We start from the raw sequence: 18,675 nt of genomic DNA, 5'->3' as shown, positions 1-18,675 counted from the left end.
AGTACTTATTGAAACGAATTCAAAAAGATTCCGCATGAATATGTTTTCCTTGCATGTTATTCACAAAAAACCTTTAAAAATGGAGTGGTGAATAATGTAAAATTCAAAGCGGGTCAAATAAAAAAATGGAGGAAGTATTTATTTTTACAAGTCATCCCATTAATGTTTAAATGTTGAGCTATCCCATTAAAAAAAAAAAAAAATTGTTGAACTAATTTGGTGAGATTGTATGAAGATAAAAAAATAAAAAAAAAAATAATTTGCTTAACGTTTCACACTTTCACCTAGCTACGAATTCTTATAAATGGCAAACAATAAATACTTAAAGTTCATGAATTCTTAATGTAAAGACTTATTGTTTTACAATAATCTTGTAAAACAAAAAGTAAGAAAAACAAAATAATACTGTAAAACATTTTGTAACCTTGTACTTCGTATATAATTGTAAAGTCATTTAACCATGGTCCTTTAAAAGCTCAATTTTCAAATCTCATGCATTTTTTTTTTCTTTCTATAAACTCCAATAAAATAACTTCTATTTCTCATTTTGCTTTTTTACATCCACATCTTCTATTGTTCTTCTTTCTAGATATACACTAGTGTGTGTCCCGGGCGATGCCCTAAATTGCTAGTTTGTACTTCTTTAATTTGATAATTATGTTCAATATACATGTTACGTATATACCGTGGGTTAGTACGGATACACTCTAATACGTACTTCTTCCATTTTTAAATACTTGCTCCACTTTCCTTTTACAGCTGTTTTAAAATACTTCTCCATTTCCTTATTTGGAAAACTTTTCTAATATTTAATTCATTTTTTTTCAACTAGTGAAACTCAACTTTATTACTTTTAGATTTATCTCCTTCAATAATTTACCTTTCACTTACCCCATCATCTCTATATTTTATTATACTATTTTCCATAAAACTCCGCCAATGAAAAAATGGAACAAATATTTAAAAACGGAGTATAATAGAGGAGAAAAAAAAAAACGGAGTATTTAAAGACAGAAGACTTGGTGAAAAGAACGTACTTTTACGTAAAAAAAAAAAAAAAAAAAAAATGTAGTGAACCAGTGATATTCTAACCCGGCTAAAAAGCAGTGGCACCGAACTAGCCGTTTTTATCACTTTGCGTCTTCCGTGGTGAACTACTGAGCTTGAAGAATAAATTCTTGCATCTTCTCCTCTGAACTGGTAATCTCACTACTCATTTACTTTTGTAGAAAAAGGTGTGATCTTTTGCTTCTGTAATGTTGATAGCTTGGAGAATAATTGAGATTATAGTGTTGCAAATGGTTAATTGCTTAATATTGGTGTTGTTTATCGAAAAGGGTTATGTTAAATGTGTTTATAGAGTTATATTGCCTCTGAATTAGGATGATTTTGGGCAGAAATTAAAATGGGTTTTATTCAAAAATTGAATTTATGATGGTTATTGAGAGAATTTGAATTGGGTTGTAATTAGAATTGATTATGGAGTTGTAATTGGTTCAGTAGAGTGATAGTTTATGTGAGAAATCGATTTAGGTTTAATTTCCTGCTGACAATTAGGGTGAGTATTGAATAATCGGTTAATGGTTGATGATGTTGCAGGATTTATAACTTATGTTGCACATTCAATCAAATAATTTCCTAAGGCATCAATGGTTCTGCATTTCATGCTTCTGCCGGAGGCGATGGTGGTTAAGTGGTGTTACGGCTCGTGGGGTTTCATGTTTACCTCCTTGTTTGAACAGACATGATCCTCTTGCTTCAAGTGAGTTATAGGGTTAACTTGTAGTGCTAATATCATTGGTTGCCTATACTTACCTTTTTGTTTATTGCGTGGTTGCAAATAGTATAGATCAAAGGGGTGTTTCTATCAATTGCAATTGTATAGAACATGTTTGTGTCCACTCATCATAGTCATGGCTGAAAGTCTGATATCTAACAAGGATACTTAAGTGAGGGAGATTTCATGAATGAAGTGCTTATTTATTTACTTATTGCTTTTCCCCCTCTATTTCTGATTGAAAATTATGAGAAAGTGTTTTCGTAGTTTGAGTGTAGTAAAAGCCATGTATTATCGGACACTTCATTTAACCTCAAGTTATACTCTGATATGGGTATGTATTCTTGACTTCAAGTTGGAAATTTGGACCAAAAACATGGGAAATTTTAGTTGACCCTTAGACTCGTAGTGTTACCTAATTTACTAACCTACCCATCCATGAAGGAACTACAATCTGAAGCATGGTTAATTGAATGATGTAACCCCATTGCTTATTGGCTGGATCATTTTTATTTTGCTGATCATGCACAGGATTACACACACCTTACTATATTGATGTTTCTCCTTTCAACATTTTTCTCAACCAATAGACATACATTTGGCTTAAACTATCTGATGCCAGTGGTTTAATAGACTGAAGCATTTCCAATATATCATAGTTATACACCTTGGTGCTTGTACTACAGTTTGACCTACATGCTAGGTAGTTTTGCTTCTTGATTTGGCATGAGAAATGCTGTTTTCTATTGCCATGAGTTCATATATACATTGGGGCGGGGGCGGGGTGGGGGAGGAGGGGCGCTTTGTTAGGTCCATATGTGTGTTGTGACTTGTGATTCTCTCTGGTTTCTAACTTAATGTAGCTTCTGTCTCAGGTCTCATATCTGGAACAATATCAACGGATGTTGTAGAAGACCTAACAAAGAATGAAGTAATTGAGGAATGCTCTTGGGAATTTTCCCATTCACGTTCTTATGAGACTGCCATGGAAGCACTTTCTTCACTCATTACAGGTCGAAAACGTGGGGAAAGGCTTTCTATCAGTGGAAAATACAGTAAGCTGGAACGCATGACTATGTATTTGCAGGTAATATGAGTTATGTATTCTTGTGATTGATTATGAATTTATAATGCCATCACTTCCCTCTTGACCTAATTAGAAAAATCTCCGGTTTATGTCCATATTACCATACAGGCATGGTTTGAGTGATTACTCTGACAAAGTATTTTAATTGTGTGGAGTATTTAAGAATGCATGGTGTTTTAAATTTCTTTGGTATTTTGCTTAGCCATCTCGAGGAGTGTTCTAAAGCCAGAAAAGACTCTAGTCTGTATTTTACAAGGAGGTAAGAGTGGTTTGTTCTTGTCCGGGGAAAAAACTATTTGTGATGTCATAGGTTAAAAGAGGTTAAAGTTTTGAAAATTCCTATAAGCATACTAAAGCTAGTATTGAGATGAGAGCAGTGTGATCTCCTTGCTAAACTGCTGCTTTCTATTGAAAGAGATTTCCCTATGCTTTTACCCATCTTTTTCTTTGTCTTTAGTGATCTTATATTAGCATGATAATGTCATAGGTGGTATCCCCCAGCGAATTGCAAACTCTTTTGCTTTTGTCCATGGGTTTATATGAAATCTGAATCCTATAAGTGGATACCGTGTTGGGTTCTTGTTCTAACCTTTGTCTACTATTAGAGGAAATATCAGGATGAATATCAAGTTCTCATGAATCTTCTGTGTTAAGAGTTTTGACTTGCTTAAAAATATTAAAAGTATACAAAAGGTAGTTTGTCACAGTTAACTTTATGTTTATAGTGCTTAAAGAGGTGACATATAGATTCTCTAGTATGCTGAGCTAATAATTCTTCTAGATTTATTGGAGTTTAGTACTTAAACTATACAACGACCTTAGCATGTATGCCACTGTTTTAATAATGTTTTGATGCACAAATTTTATTTCCTATGCACTTGACAGTTTTCTCAGGAATCATCTGAACATGAGCATATTCCTGTATATTCTGTTTTCTCTCAACCAGATATTAGGATTGGAGGATAATATAGCTGAACTTAACATCATCCATGTTGCTGGAACAAAGGGGAAGGTAATTTTTTTTCTCCATATTTTTTTTTGATGAAATTAGTAATATCATAATAATAAGTCATACAACATCTATAATGATTATCAAGCACAAGTTTAGAGAATTAGCAAAATTTTCATACTCGAGCACAACTCCGACCTCACCGCTTCAAGCTTAATGCGAGCACTATACTTCGATGTTTTTGCATCTTTCCAAGTGGAGGTCTTCACATTATGATTTTGTGCATAATTGTTCGGATTGGAAAATTGATGAAACACCCTAAACTCTTTTGAATCCAAATCTTCTTCCCCATGAATAACTACATAAAAAAAGGATCTAAAATCCCAGAAAAACAAATAAAAAGAAAGGTCTCTCACAAGGAGAGATGAACCTGTCTTTTGAGGAGAAAATATCCTCGCAAAAGGAGGAATTATTAAAACGTGAAAAAAGTAATAAAGATAGAGGCTTTCTACTGGAAAAACCTATGGAACTAGAATTCACTACTGGAGGCTAGGGTTTGAAAGAGAAGAGGGAGAAAAAACTGGTGGCTATGTGTAGGATCATTTTTGGTCTTCCTTTTACACTTTTTATTTTTTTCCTTTCTATCTTGAGAACAAGGCTTGGCATGTCATTGGTGTTTATACAAATCAATACTTTGGGTCAGAGTTTCTTTGCATCTTACATCTTGTTCTCCCTATTCTAAAGGTAGCTTGCAGTCATGCATATGAAATGTGAAAGTGCTTTTTGTTCTTTCATGTTAATGTGGGTAAATATATTACTGCCATGTCAGCCATTCGGAAAGCTTCCTTTTCTCTCCTTTTGATTTGCCTGTGAAGGGTAAGTCAAACCAGCATCTGTAGGAAGCATCTGTAGGAAACACTGAAGGTTGATTGGAGTTTAACCCAAGGTCATATGACTCATACCACAGGGGAGTCAATTAAAATTAGTAGATTGAACCCTGGCTACCCAGCAGAGGAGTTGCTCTTAATTTTAGTTTATGGGAAGAAAGGGGGAGGGGAGGGGGTGGGGGTGGGGGCCTTGGGGGTGGGGTAGTGGTGGTCAGGTATGAAGTATGATGATGGAGGTAAAAGAATTTATGACTTGCCCTTGGAGGATTGGAATTTTCAAGTCTCAACTAGTCAAGCAGTTAATTAAATAAGTTGTGTGGGCTATTGGTAGGTCGTCGTCGAGCCTAACAAAGATAAATCCTATCTTGGTCTCACTAACTAATAGCAAGGGTAAGAAAGGGTCGAACCCAAGAGAGGCGTTGAATCAACCACCGAGTTACTGCCGTTTAAATAAGCTAAATGAACTCGAAATTAGGTTGGTCTTAAGTAACTTCTACTAGTTCAATTCAACTAAAGCTATAGGGAGCTTAGCAAAATTAAGAGGAATCTAGGGCTCGGGTTATACCGCTCAACTTCATCACAAAGGTCAATTAAGATGTAAAATAGGGATTATGAATCATGAATACAACCTACTCTCGTGGTTACAAGCATAAACCAAGTGTTAAAGTATAATCACGATGACATAAATATTCTCTTCACTGTAAATTCCTATTCTCATGACATTTCAGGTCAATCAAGCATATGGGAGCTAACTCAAGTTCATCTCTCGATCCTTCGTCGAGAAAGGTTAAATAAATAGTTCTAGCAATGGCCATATACAAGGAATAAGCAATGAAACCACTTAAGCTCAACTAATTAATGCCCAACAAACACCAAATTATTACATGCAACAAGTTATTAGTGACTACATCGAGGGTGATACCCAAACCCTAGAAAATTAGACTACTCACAATCCATGGAAGTTAAAGCAATTAAAGATTTCAAGCAGTTCATGAATAGATTCAAACTAAGGATTAAGCTAATTAACAATCTAAACATACAGAATTAATAATCTAAACATACAAGAATTAAGCAAGTAATTAGCAATTAAAGTAAAGAGGATAGAAGAAAAGAGTGAGAAGTAATTACTAGAAGCTTCAAACTTTGAACAAGAATGGTGGAACTCGTCTTCTACAATGATTTAATTGAAATTTCCAAGCTAATAATTAAAATCTAACTAATGATTTGAGAGTTTTGATGTTCTAAGATTACACACTAAGAGAAAAGCTCTAAAAACTTGTATGCCGTACAAATGAGCTGAAGGGGGGTATTTATAAGACCCCCAAATAAAAAGGACGGAAAAAGCAAGAATCGGGCTCGACTGAAGGTCTGCACGGACATGCCAGGTTTGGTATAGACGTGCAGCCTGCACGGATGTGCCACCTTATGCACGGTCAGCCTAAGAAGTGGAATGAGTTTGCCTCTGATTTGGGTTGGAATTTAAGCACGGCCGTGCAGGCGTGGCATTGCGGGATCAGTTTGCTACTGATTTGGGCTTAGCAAATTTAATTCTGCACGGCCGTGCATGCTTTGAAACTCTTAGGCAGACGGTTCTGGTTTTGCTGGAGCACTCCTCCACGGCCGTGCAAGGTCTCCTAAGCTCTTTTCTTCACCGTTTCTTCGGTTTTTCTCCTTTGTCTCGGCTTCTTTCCATCATCTTCTTGCTTCTAACCTCGGTTTATCATCCATAGGCTTCAATTGGTCGTCTTTGGACCTAAAATCTCAACAAAAACACTAATAACCCGTGAAGCATGGGATACACAAAAATTGCATAATAATAGAGTAAAAGTGAACCAAAACACCAATTTATCGAGTAAACAAGGTTCAAAATCACCCTAAAATCATAACAAATAACAAGTTATCAACTATGTGCTCATTGCAGACCCTAGGTCTATTTAGACAATGTGTTTTGTTTTGTTTTGTTTTGTTTTGTTTTTTTTTGTTTTTTTTTTTTATTTTTTAAATGAGTATCTTTCTTTTCTTTCCCTTTGCCCTTAACATGTACATGATGTTCTTTGTCCAGGGGTCGACATGTGCTTTCTCCGAGGCAATTTTACGCGAATGTGGTTTCCGGACTGGCCTTTTTACATCACCTCATTTAATTGACGTGAGAGAGAGGTTTCGACTTGATGGGTCAGCATGCTCTTCCATATATCTCATTGCTGTACATGATTTTTATCTTTTATTTATTTTTTCCTGCTTATTGTATTCCAGGAGGCAATATCTCTCCTGGAAAAAAAAAAGCCGTAGAAAGCTTGGCATTTTAAATGAAACATTCTACAACTAGCTCGAACTCTAGAATGTTGATAGTTACAGTTGTCATTAGCTATCCACTCGTCATGCTTAGAATTGACAAGTAGGAAAAAGTTAGTTTAACACTTCAGAAGTACTTTCTATTTTATACTTGAAGATAGAAGAAATGAGAGGTTCTGTACTTTTGTCTGTTTTTGTGAATATGATATTAGTTGGCAGGTTCTCTTATATGTGGAATTGTTTTAGTAAAGAATTTTAATGGCGGATAACAGCCTTTCATGGAGTTGGGGTGTGACTTTACAAGTTGTGTTGTTCAATAGCTTACTGCATATCAACTATTTGACAAATGATGTGCAGTATGGCCTTTTAACAAGTAAAGTAACAAAGTTTTCCAAGCCTCGGCTATCAACTTAAGTAGTGTTGCTCAAACTGAGTGTTATCTTTATTTCTCTACTAAGACCCTATTTAGTTCAACTTATTTTCACTTATTTCAGAAAAAATAAGTTCACTTAGATCACATCTGAAAAAATAAGTTCAAATCAAGACATCGTTTTCTGTGTAGTTTTTGATCGCTAAATATCTTTAATTTCGTAATGAAAAAAATTATGAAAATTACATATTAATAAAATGCACATTATTACGAATTTAATAAGACCCCACTTGATATATATTTTTTCCTTCTAGATTATCGTACACTTAAGGTCAAAATTTGGTCAAATCAGACAATCAGATCACATCAGATTAATTCAGATCAAACCAGATCAGATAGATTTAGATAAGCAAAAATAGGGTGAAGTAAACAAGCCCTAAGTAAAGGATCCAAAGGAGTGATGTATCACAACTGCAATATCTACTGCTCTTATTTTTTGAATGTTGCATATAGTCTTTGTATGTTTGGAAGTGGTTTTTAAAGATATTTTTTGCTTTGTCTTCAATCAATTCACCTTGATGCAATTTCATGTTTCTTAGCTTAATTAGTGTTGGTTACTTCATAAACTGCTGAAATGTTTACTATGGGTTTGCATGTGTAGGGTTGACATTGCTGAAGAGAAGTTTCTGCAATACTTTTGGGACTGTTGGGATCAATTAAGGGTACAAGATCTCTACTTTCTAATTGTAGAATGATTCATCCTGTTCTCTTCTCTTAACCATGAATTTTTAACCCCAACTCCACTTTGCTTTTCACACTACTTTTAGGCTGTATTTTTTTTTATTTTTTAAATTTTATTACTGTAGTAAGATGGGTCAAATTTTAGTATATGCTTAATGATTGTAGGCCCAATTTGTTAAGTTCTGTATAGATAATTTTGGACACTGTTTTCAGGTGTAATCCTACCGGTAGAAACGTTTTATTTACTTTTGCATCTTTAATAAAGCATTGTTTCTGATTTAAGATCCCCAGATAAAAGTAAAATAGTATCTACCTATGTTTGAAATTGTTTGTAAGTTACGATTGGTAACCAATGCCGTATTTCGCTATTATTTTGATTTATATGTCATTATTTATTAAACATTTTATAAAGTTGACCTAACAAGAATATATTTACATGGTAATCATCAGCATATCCGTAAATATAATTATGATCAAAGTTATAAAGCTTTGGCCTCATGAATTTCTGATGTGTAGACATTTGTGGGATGGTGGACATGAAATCTACATTCCATCAAATGCTCAGAGTTTGAACCATTGGTTATGTTCAAGTTTTCTGTCTAATTAAGAGGCTATACATCCTATTTTTATACTGGCGCCTGATATCATTAGCCTGTACTGCTCTAGAATGCTTCCTGTAGCTGTTTCTTCCTAATTGTTATTGCTAATTCTATTAGTGATTTAGTGTGTATGTGAAGTGTTTCATTGACTAACATTAGTATACTCCGAGTTTGGCTGTTTGCACTTGGCAGCATACGCACTTGTCTATGACGGAACTTGGTTACTCCTGTCTGTCACTGATATGTGTCCAAGCGTTGGCCTAGGCTGTTTTATGGAAAATTCTCCTTTAATTTTAGGATCCAAGATGAAGTGTCAAGGGTTCTACCCGTGTTGGAATGTGAGGATTTTACAGAGGTACTATAGACTATGAGTAACGTGTAGCAATTGTGCGGAGATTGTAGCGAGTCTGGATCCTGTACATATTATGCTTTCCTGGGTTTCTTGATCTTATTTTGTCAAAGTTCACATCTAAATTGTAGATGGTGATTCTCTTCCATTTTGAGCCAGTTTTCGTAACTTGTCTGTGAAATTTGTGCTGCAGATTAAAGTAACCGATGATTTGCCTATGCCTCCACTATTTCAGTTTCTCACTCTTCTGGCTTTCAAGATATTCATTGGTGAAAAAGTAAGTTCCTGACATCTGTTGCCTTGTTAACTACCCCTGTGCTATGAAATTTGTATGGGATCTAGTCTTTACACTATGATTTAGTCTAATGGGTGAAACTCATTCTTATTGTAAAAGTTTAGCTACCTTTAGCATTTCATATTCTTTTAGTGTAGTGTATTACTGTGTCTTAGCAAGTTCCATGAACCTCGACACTTTCTTTTTTACAATTCACAGCATACTAGAACCATATGTAAAGGTATAGCTTTGTCCTGCATCATTAGATGTAAGCATGACTACGTGAGGAAATTCACAGGACCAAAAAAAAAAACCTGCGACTTAGAAACAGCACTTGAAGTCTACCAGCTATAGGTGTGAGGAGACTCACAGCATCAAAGCAAACCTTTGTGACTCTGAGAAACAACACTTGAAAGGTTTCAGCAAGAGGAATCTAGAATACAAATTAGAGGATGGGGACCTCTTGGTAGACCGTGCTCTTGCTCTATTAATACTGGATAAAGATTAGTAGATGGAGTTCTTCATAAGATCTCCTTTCTAAAAAATGTAACTGCAACTACTCATGGCTTAATTGAATACAATAGTTCTCTTAAAGATGGCTGACTGTTGTTTACTGCTCATTATAGCTCATATTGTCTTATATTCATTTGCTCCGTATTATACGAGACTTCTAAAAGAGAGCCTCCTTAATATATCATAAATTGAGATATTTAATGATTTTTGTTGACAGGTTGATGTTGGAATTATTGAAGTTGGTCTTGGAGGGGAAAAGGATTCCACAAATGTGGTATGTATCTTTGGTAGTGATCTAAGTCATCTAACCCTATAAGCATTTTTAAACTACCACCTCTCTCTCTCTCTGTGTGTGTGTGTGTGTGTGTATAAATAGTTGAGAATATGAAGTAAACCTACTCAGCATCAAAGTTTTTTAATGGATGTTCCTTATAGTTGATAATTTAAAGTGGATATTGATGTCTTTATTTGCTAATCTTATGTAACATGGTTATGCAGATTAAAGAACCTGTTGTTTGCGGAATCTCTTCATTGGGGATGGACCACATGGAAACCTTAGGTACTTCTTTTCATTCAATGACTAGGGTGTCAAATATCGGTTGTAGTCACAATTGCAAAACCAGTTTGCATGGTAATGTGAATGGTTTGCAGCTGTCATGGTCTAATATCGTGGTCGCGGTAAGCTCAAAACCCTATACTATGTGGTTGGGATATGGATTTGTGGCTTGGTTTAGTTCTCTGTTCCTTTTCCATCTATTTCCTTATGATAATTCATGTTAGCTAACCCCAAATTATTTTGGGACTAAGTCTTTGTTGTTGTATAAGTCTATATCTGCTCGTTGTCACTATTGTATAATTACCCAATTCATTCATATGCCACCGTCATGTATTGGACACAATCACTCCTTATTTTCTGTTGCAATCCCTTATGAGGATTATAACAACAACAACAACAAGCCTTGGTCCCAAAATGAGGATTTTTAAAAAAAAAAAATCTGTTGCATTTCTAACAAGGCTGCATCGAGATTCCAGGCTTTGCAGGTGCCTTTTGCTTTGATAAACCTGTTAAGCATAGGTTTAGTTATTTCTAGTGGCTTTTGTGAGATTCACTCACTCACAGAGTATTCTTTGTTATTGATTTGTCAAAGAGATATTGTTGTAAAGAATGCAATACTGTGTTAAATTACTAATTAACTAGAAACTGATTTTCCTGGACATGCCAGATTTACCTTCATACATCATATGCTAGTGTTTTTTGTCTATATTGCATATACCCCTTGTCTATGAATGATCTGGCAGTGACATTAATTCTCATGAGAGATCTAACCTTATCTTCCAAATTCTTGGGCTTATAATATTCAATCAAGTATAATTTACAATCTCTAAAAGTATTATATGACAAGTTACAGTGGCATGAACCTTTTCCAGTAACCTACAATTTATGTTAAATGGACACGGGTACCCATGTAATACTAAGTCTTAACTACTTCTTCCCCTGTATTAGCAAAGATATCTTCTTTGTGGCATCTGTGGATTTTTTGTGCCTCCTTTTCATTATTTGATAATATTTAGATGTAGTTATTGAATATGGCATATATCTTAGATAATGCATGACCTTAAAAGTGTTGAATAATTTAATTTTCAGGTGATACTTTGGGAAAGATTGCCTTCCACAAGGCTGGTATCTTAAAGGTATAGAACCTTGCTAAGGGGGACTTTATCATTGTAATACCTTTTCATATTAATAAAGTATCTATTCAAATTTTGATGCATTTGATTGCCTGTTGTTTTGTTTTTTTCGATTGTTACCTGAATTGGCCTTATGTCATCCCTGCTCTTAAAGCCCAGTGTACCAGCATTTACGGTACCCCAGCTTCCTGAAGCGATGGATGTTATCACTGAAAGAGCTCACCAATTGAGGGTAAGGTTGTTTTCCATTACCTTAAATTAGCCACAAGCACTACACCAAATCTGGCTTGATCTTATTATTAGCTTGTCATATTTTGACCTTGAAACCTCAAGTTTCAGTATCGAGTGGATTATATGAAAGGTTTTCAGTGAAATGCCATATTTGATTGCCATTTGATCTGTCTTTTCTGTTCTTTATAATGGCAGACTCCCTTGGAAGTTGTGCAACCTCTTAGCTGTGGACAGTTAAATGGATTACAACTCAGTTTGGCTGGTGATCATCAATATGTTAATGCAAGCCTGGCTGTTTCCCTCTGTAAATCTTGGCTTCAACAAAAAGGGAACTTAAAAAAGGTGTTTACCAATGTAGGTTGGCAACTTTTTCCTCTTTTTTTCTTGTACTGTACTACTGCTTCACTTGAATAAACTATAGTGTCAATATATTTTTGACTTCTGTCCTCAGTTTCTCACTTTAACAGAGAAATATATTATGTAACCTTGGCTGTGATATGAGTAATTGACCTTGTACTCTGTATTTGTTGCTGACTTAAGTATACTACATAAACTGCCTGCAAATCTCTGTAATCTTTTCTATCTCCAAGGTAATTTTCTTTGTTACATTAAAGATGAACCTTTTGACTTTTTGAGTGATTACTATTGGTTATGACCTTGTTTGGCAATCTTTTGTTGGCTGGTTCAATGGGCTTGTTTGATTTGCCGATAGTATTAGCTGTTCTTATCGGTCAGATGTTAGCAATTTAGCATTAGCAATTTGCAAAGATGATTGGTAAAGCAGATTTTAGCTGTAGCTGTTTTTGTGCAACACTTGTGCAAAAGAGCCAAATTCCTATGAGAAAAAGCTACTCTGGGTAGTTTTTTTTTTTTTTTTTTTTTTGTATTGACTGGAAAGTCATTTATTAAATATATTTATTTGGCTGTTTGAACACATGAAAAAGCCAAAACCTTCTAAAAAACTAGCAGAAGCCACTTACTAAAGAAGGCCTATGTTTGTTAATATCTTTGTGAAACTTTAATAAATGGTTTTTATACTGCAAAAGTGCAAAGTTTATATTTTTGTTTAGTTTTTAGTGTTTGATCTTTCACCTATTATATTTTTGGTTTCTTATATATGTAAGATGTAACCAGGATAGTTGTGAAGCTGATCTGCCAGATGCTTTCTTGAGAGGTCTTTCATCAGCACGTCTTCCTGGGAGGGCTCAGATAGTTCATGATGACATATCTAGGTCCTCTAATACACCTACAGGAGACCTGGTGTATTATTTGGATGGAGCACACAGTCCTGAAAGCATGGATGCCTGTGCTAAATGGTTCTCAAAGGTTGTGATTGGCGACCATAAGTCAACATCATTACCCTCCTTAAAGTCATCTTCCGAGAATCATTTTGGAGAGGCATTTAGCAAATATGGTTTCACCAATTGTGAAAAGGGAAATAGTGACAAAAATTCCAAGCAGGTGTGAAAATGCTTTAAAGTTTTTATCTATTTTTCGGGACTCCTGTGAAGGGAATTCTCTCTGTTTTTTTATTACTGGGCATTGTTTTAACTTGTTGGCTCTGCTGTTCATTCATGGCTCTGTAGATTCTTTTGTTCAATTGCATGGAGGTGAGAAATCCACAAATCCTGCTCCCAAACCTTGTTAGGACCTGTGCTTCCTCAGGTACTGCTATTGTTGGTGTTTTTAAAAAAAGGCGCAGTTTTTTTTATTTTTATTTTATTTATTTATTTATTTATTTTGTTTTGTTTTGTTTTGTTTTGAACTCATAATCTACTTGTTGTAATTTTTCATCCTCTTGGACTCTATATTTATCTTGTTGTAACTTTTAAAGTTTTGGATACAAATGGGTCACATGTATTCTGTTATTTGTCTCCCATAGCTCCCTGAGTGACTATTGTTTCTATCTTCTATAATACTATTGTGCATGGCTTCTCAAATCAGATCCAAAGGGTAGGTCATATAAAATTATTTTATAAACTTTCATTTATGGAAAACTTTCAGTCAGCATCTCCAAAATTACCTTGCACACACTTCAAACTACATGGCATACGATTGCAAAGATGCTTCTGGGGTAGCTTTTAGCCATGTTGCACCTTCATGGTTATGTCTCTCAAGTTGCTTGGTGAATGAATGATTCTGTTCTGTATATTCTGTCTAACTAGATGCAGTTAATTCTGGCTTTACTGAGGAATCCTCCAATCATTCAGGTGTTCATTTCTCTGGAGCCTTATTTGTTCCTGCCATATCCACATACAACAAAGTTGTTTCTGGTTCTTCAACTACTTCTTCAAATACACCTAGAAACTTGTCTTGGCAATTTAATCTGCAGAGAATATGGGAGAAGACAATTAACGGGAAAGGTATTCTTTGTTATTACAAAAGAGGTTCTTTGCCATGCATTCCTTTCAATTTCATCAGTATTCGATATAACTATTCACATATGTTTTGTTAGATTTGTTATTGCTTTTGTTCTGTACTTAATATAAACTACTACAGCCTCACACAGTTTTACATTTTGTGAGGAGCTGGACAATCTTTGATGCTATTACAATATTAGTTTCTTCTTTTCCCTAACTGTGGCTTTTTTGTATGCAAACAGATTTTGATCCGGATAGAAATAATTTCACAGAGTGCTTAAAGAATGAGAGTAGTGATGCCTTGTCACCACCTGAATTTCTTCATGGTGATTATCATCGAGCCTTTCCTGGTGATTCTCCTCGTACCAGTGCGGTTGTTCCTTCATTGTCATCAGCAATTAAATTGTTGAGGGATTGTGCAAGGGAAAACCCTTCTGTCAGATTGCAGGTAAGATCTACTTATGAGGATTTTAGAACACCTGGAATGAGTGGTATTGTATACACGTTTGCTTTGCTTTGATGAGTCTAAAACCCCTGAGAATTAAGGACCATACTGAATCTAACATAAGAATGGAGTGCAGGTTAATATTAGTGCTAATAAACTTGTGTCTGGCTGTATGCTGCACTTATACGTGACCATTCTTTCATGTTGCTTGAGAGGAATTGATTTTATCAATGGTATTACTGGAGAACTCACTCAAATTGCATCTCACTCTTGTGGTGTCATCTTTTTCTTATTGTTACTTGATAGCCTCATCATGGCCTATGTATCTATTCCAACCTACTCATTTAGCTGGGTGTTTTTTTGTTTTCTTGACTATGTAACTCAGAATCTTCATTTCACCTCAAGTACCTATGTCATAGCTCCGACACTTGTACATGGGTTTGGACAGTTGCTCTTCATTTCCAACCAAATTTATGGGAATTCTCGTGAATTACTCAAGTTTAACCTTGTATGTGCTTCTGGGTTAACTGAGTAATCAAGTCAGAGTAAATTAGTCTCTGACTTTATAATAAGAAATTGTAATTTTACATAGTTTTTTCATATGGGTTCATTGGGTGGGTGGACCCATTGAAGCTATGAGGCGGCTTAACATTACTCCAGTCATAGGTGGAACATAGGGGGATTGCCAGGAGCCTCGACAGTCAGCACCCCACATTTCCAAATTTCTTACAAAAATGAAGGCTAATTTTTTTTTTCCTTCCCATTTTAAAAAAATAGGTTATAGCTTTTATTTGGTCGCTGTAAATAAACTTAAATGAAACTTTTGGTCCCCCAAAAATACTTTTTTGGTTCAGGCCCTGATCCCAATTCTGTATACAGTCTATTTTACATGCTAGTATCTAAAATCTGCAATTGGTGGTTGAAGGCATACGCCTTTGCAACTCAAACTAAGTTGGCTAGTAGTCTTTTTCCCTGTTACTCCTCGCTTGTGGTCATAATTGAGTGACAAGTCATCTAATTGGTTTTGAAATATGAAAAGATTAGTTTTACTAGTTAAATCTTGCAGTAATTTAGTTTATGAAGGCTATATAGACAATGTGAACATGATAGCTTTCTTTAGAGAGGATGCTGGGATGTTACTCACTAGTAGAGAGCCTGAATTTTGCTTCAATGAAGATAGAGATAGTTTAATCGAATAATTGGAATCTGTCATAGACAGGAATAGTCGAATATGCTGTGAGACCATAAATGTGGCTGGTCACTGGAGGTATAAACAAAGAGTGCTGTCCTTAGAGAGAATATAATGCTGGGATGTTACCCTATTTTTTTTTAAGTAGAACCCTTAGCAGTTAGCACTGACTACTCCAGCAAAGAAGATCCGATCCCAAAACCTGCCAAAACCTGGGATCTGGAAGGCCATTGGCTCTAGCTTAAAAACTAGCCAGGATCTTCTAATTCTAAGCTTTCTTAAGTCACGCGTTAGAAATTCCTCCTTTTTGTTTGCATAAATGCATGCCCATAGTTGATTATCTTTTTTAAAGATGATCTTATTTGCCTCTCAATATGCTTTGGCAGGTCCTTGTGACAGGATCATTGCATCTAGTAGGAGATGTTTTGAGGCTGCTAAAGAGATAACTTTTACGAGCTCTGGCTTTAGCTTGTCATAATTACTCCGTGGGTCTGCCACCCAGAAGTCACAATACTTAAGCTATTCAAGGTTCTACCAAAAATAGCTAGTGTCAAGTTAACCTGAAATCACAGTGCCATAACTAGGTACTATGTTTTTCTTTACTTCATTCGTTCTCCATATGTATAAGGATTTGGGTGTGCATATTGCCGTGACATTCTGTTGCTCATATATATATATATACAAGCTTTGGAACTGTCATATTCTAACTTGCTTTGTAGAATTTTCAGCTTATTCCAGATTAAGACACCATTAATTTCGGGAATTTACTATCATTTCATCTAAATAAGATAAACGCAATGGATTTGTGTATGCTTGTTAACTTGCTAAGTGGTTCCGCCACTATAACTTAAATTTGTGCATCACTTCTTTTTATTTCAGGCTTATGATAAGCTTTTCTGAATTAATAAGATTTTCTCTTGATTTTAATTAGCATATTATCTGCTTTTTCAATCTATATTGCTGAAAATGCAGGAAATCTGTTATTTCTGTTATGTATTTTCTTGTTTCCTGCATTACAGTGTGTGAATTTACACTGCGAAAATATAGGCAGCTCATACTCACAACTCGAGCGTGAGGCTTATAATTTTGCATGATGTTCGCCAATTAGTCTTATATTTTTGTGAAAATGCAAAGATTGACAGAGCCTAATGAAAATAGCAAGTGAATTGCTCGTTCGGTAACGCAGTCAACTTTCAGTGTTTGGTTTGTAGATTGTTCGAGTTATGCTATTATTTGTAAAATGAACTTGAAATGAATCATGCATAAACTATTCATGTTAATTTTGATAACAATAAACTAGTGATAAGATTGATAACTACTCGTTCTTGCTTTTAAAATGTTGTATTATATTTTTAAAAATCTGAAATATGAAGAATGAAAAGATGATAGCGAACAAGCTCTAAGTTATCCTGTACTACAACTGTGGATGAATTACGGAATATGAATTGTATTTATTTATACAGGTGAAAAAAAAGATGTCTTATTCTTAGTTATGAGATGCTGAAACTAAGTGATAACTAATTTTGGACAGAAAAACAAAACTATGTCTTTTTTTAGGGATCGAGTTTTGCATACATCATTGTCCTTTGTGGCTCTCTCTCTCTCTCTCTCTCTCTCTCTCTCTCTCTCTCTCTCTCTCTCTCTCTCTCTCTCTATATATATATATATATATATATATATATATATATATATATTTACACACTAGATGAAATCCGTGCGATGCACGGTTTGTTTGAATTTTTAAAAATAATTATATATATATATATGCGCTAAAATTTGTTATATATTTAGATAAAATTCCTGGTATAAAAAGATAATATTTTATATTTAATTAATTTAAATTGTGAAATCTCATTCGCCAATTTTGCTCACGTGTCATTTAAATTATTTAATTCTAAAAGAAATTAACAATCTCTTATTTAATTGGTTACCACTAAAGTTTATTATCGTACATGGCGCACTGAAAAAATTAAATCCTACGTGGCTCTCTAAAGTTTTGTGTGATTTTGTGACAACTTAAACTATGTGGTAGGCATGTAAATGACTAATAATAATATTAATAATTTTTTTAGAGTTATTCCCTCCGTTCCACAATGATGTTCTTGTTTGGAATATTTGACTTTTAAAAAAAAAAAGGAGAATCTTCTAAATTTCTCTTAATTTATAAGAACAAATATAGTCATATGGGATCTATTTTGATTCGTCTTGGTGAGTAGATTATTAATATCTAACTTTTATAATTTTTGCTAGTGTGAGATTAAAGATATTTGCGGTCAAAGATAAGTAAAAATTTGCATCGATTTACGAAACAAGAACATCATTCTGAAAAGGAGGGAGTATAATCTAATTTTTTTTGAATAAAATTATAATTCAGTTTATACATATGAAATATTGGTATTTTATCGAAAATAAAACTTTCAACTAACAATTTTATCCTAAAATTCTATCCAAATTTGATTGAAAATAAAATTCTAAACTAATTTTTTTTTATCCTATGAAGTCTATCTAATTATATTCAACGTGGCGCGACACTTGGCGAAAGTTGGAAGGTCAAGTGTCGCTATCTCGTGGCCTGACTAAAAGTTTAGCTTGATATATGTTAGATTTTTTTAAAAAATTCCGGTATAGTTTTAATGTTTTGTATTATTCCAATAAGTTGTGATAATAACAAAACTAAAATAATTTTGTGTACGAAACCTATTAAGAAGATATTTTGTGGCTTTTTTTTTTTTTTTTTTTAAAAAAAGAAGATGTTTTGGCTTATCATTTGCATTATTGTACATTTGTATGCTCAAATACGGAGTGAATCTCTCCTTTACGATGTACATTTGCTTACTTCATACTGTAGTTTATAATGCTTGTACTTCCTCTGTCCCTAAATTAAAAGTCTATTTCTCTTTATTATATGAGTAATAAATATTAA

General features: G+C 34.4%; 1 protein-coding gene across 2 annotated transcripts; it reads left to right on the top strand.

Moving 5' to 3' along the window:
• Positions 1–1,057: 1,057 nt before the first annotated feature.
• LOC145582429 (folylpolyglutamate synthase-like) lies at positions 1,058–16,445 on the top strand. Of its 2 annotated transcripts, none has more exons than XM_081639426.1 (17): positions 1,058–1,200; positions 1,600–1,762; positions 2,653–2,864; positions 3,811–3,876; positions 6,763–6,872; positions 8,024–8,084; positions 9,245–9,328; positions 10,056–10,112; positions 10,337–10,397; positions 11,484–11,530; positions 11,682–11,759; positions 11,954–12,100; positions 12,893–13,219; positions 13,345–13,423; positions 13,969–14,121; positions 14,361–14,566; positions 16,139–16,445. In XM_081639426.1, exons 2-17 carry the CDS (start codon positions 1,612–1,614, stop codon positions 16,196–16,198), a joined length of 1,899 nt encoding a protein of 632 aa, XP_081495552.1. In that variant the 5' UTR covers positions 1,058–1,200; positions 1,600–1,611; the 3' UTR covers positions 16,199–16,445. The 2 variants fall into 2 exon arrangements, with proteins under 2 accessions (XP_081495552.1, XP_081495551.1); XM_081639425.1 differs by having other exon boundaries at positions 11,954–12,112.
• The last annotated feature ends 2,230 nt before the right edge of the window (positions 16,446–18,675 follow it).

The sequence above is a fragment of the Chenopodium album genome, chromosome 15 (assembly GCF_948465745.1).
Source record: "Chenopodium album chromosome 15, dcCheAlbu1.1, whole genome shotgun sequence".
Classification (NCBI taxonomy): Eukaryota; Viridiplantae; Streptophyta; class Magnoliopsida; order Caryophyllales; family Amaranthaceae; genus Chenopodium; species Chenopodium album.
The sequence above is the reverse complement of the archived record's forward strand: the minus strand, read 5'-3'. Positions and strand labels throughout refer to the sequence as shown.

Bases quoted from the DNA above. Each gene is read 5' to 3' on its own strand.
- LOC145582429 (XM_081639425.1), top strand. From the start codon at position 1,612: ATGTTGCACATTCAATCAAATAATTTCCTAAGGCATCAATGGTTCTGC. The intron at 2,865-3,810 runs GTAATATGAGTT...TCTCTCAACCAG, and splicing joins GCATGACTATGTATTTGCAG to ATATTAGGATTGGAGGATAA. The intron at 14,122-14,360 runs GTATTCTTTGTT...GTATGCAAACAG, and splicing joins GAAGACAATTAACGGGAAAG to ATTTTGATCCGGATAGAAAT.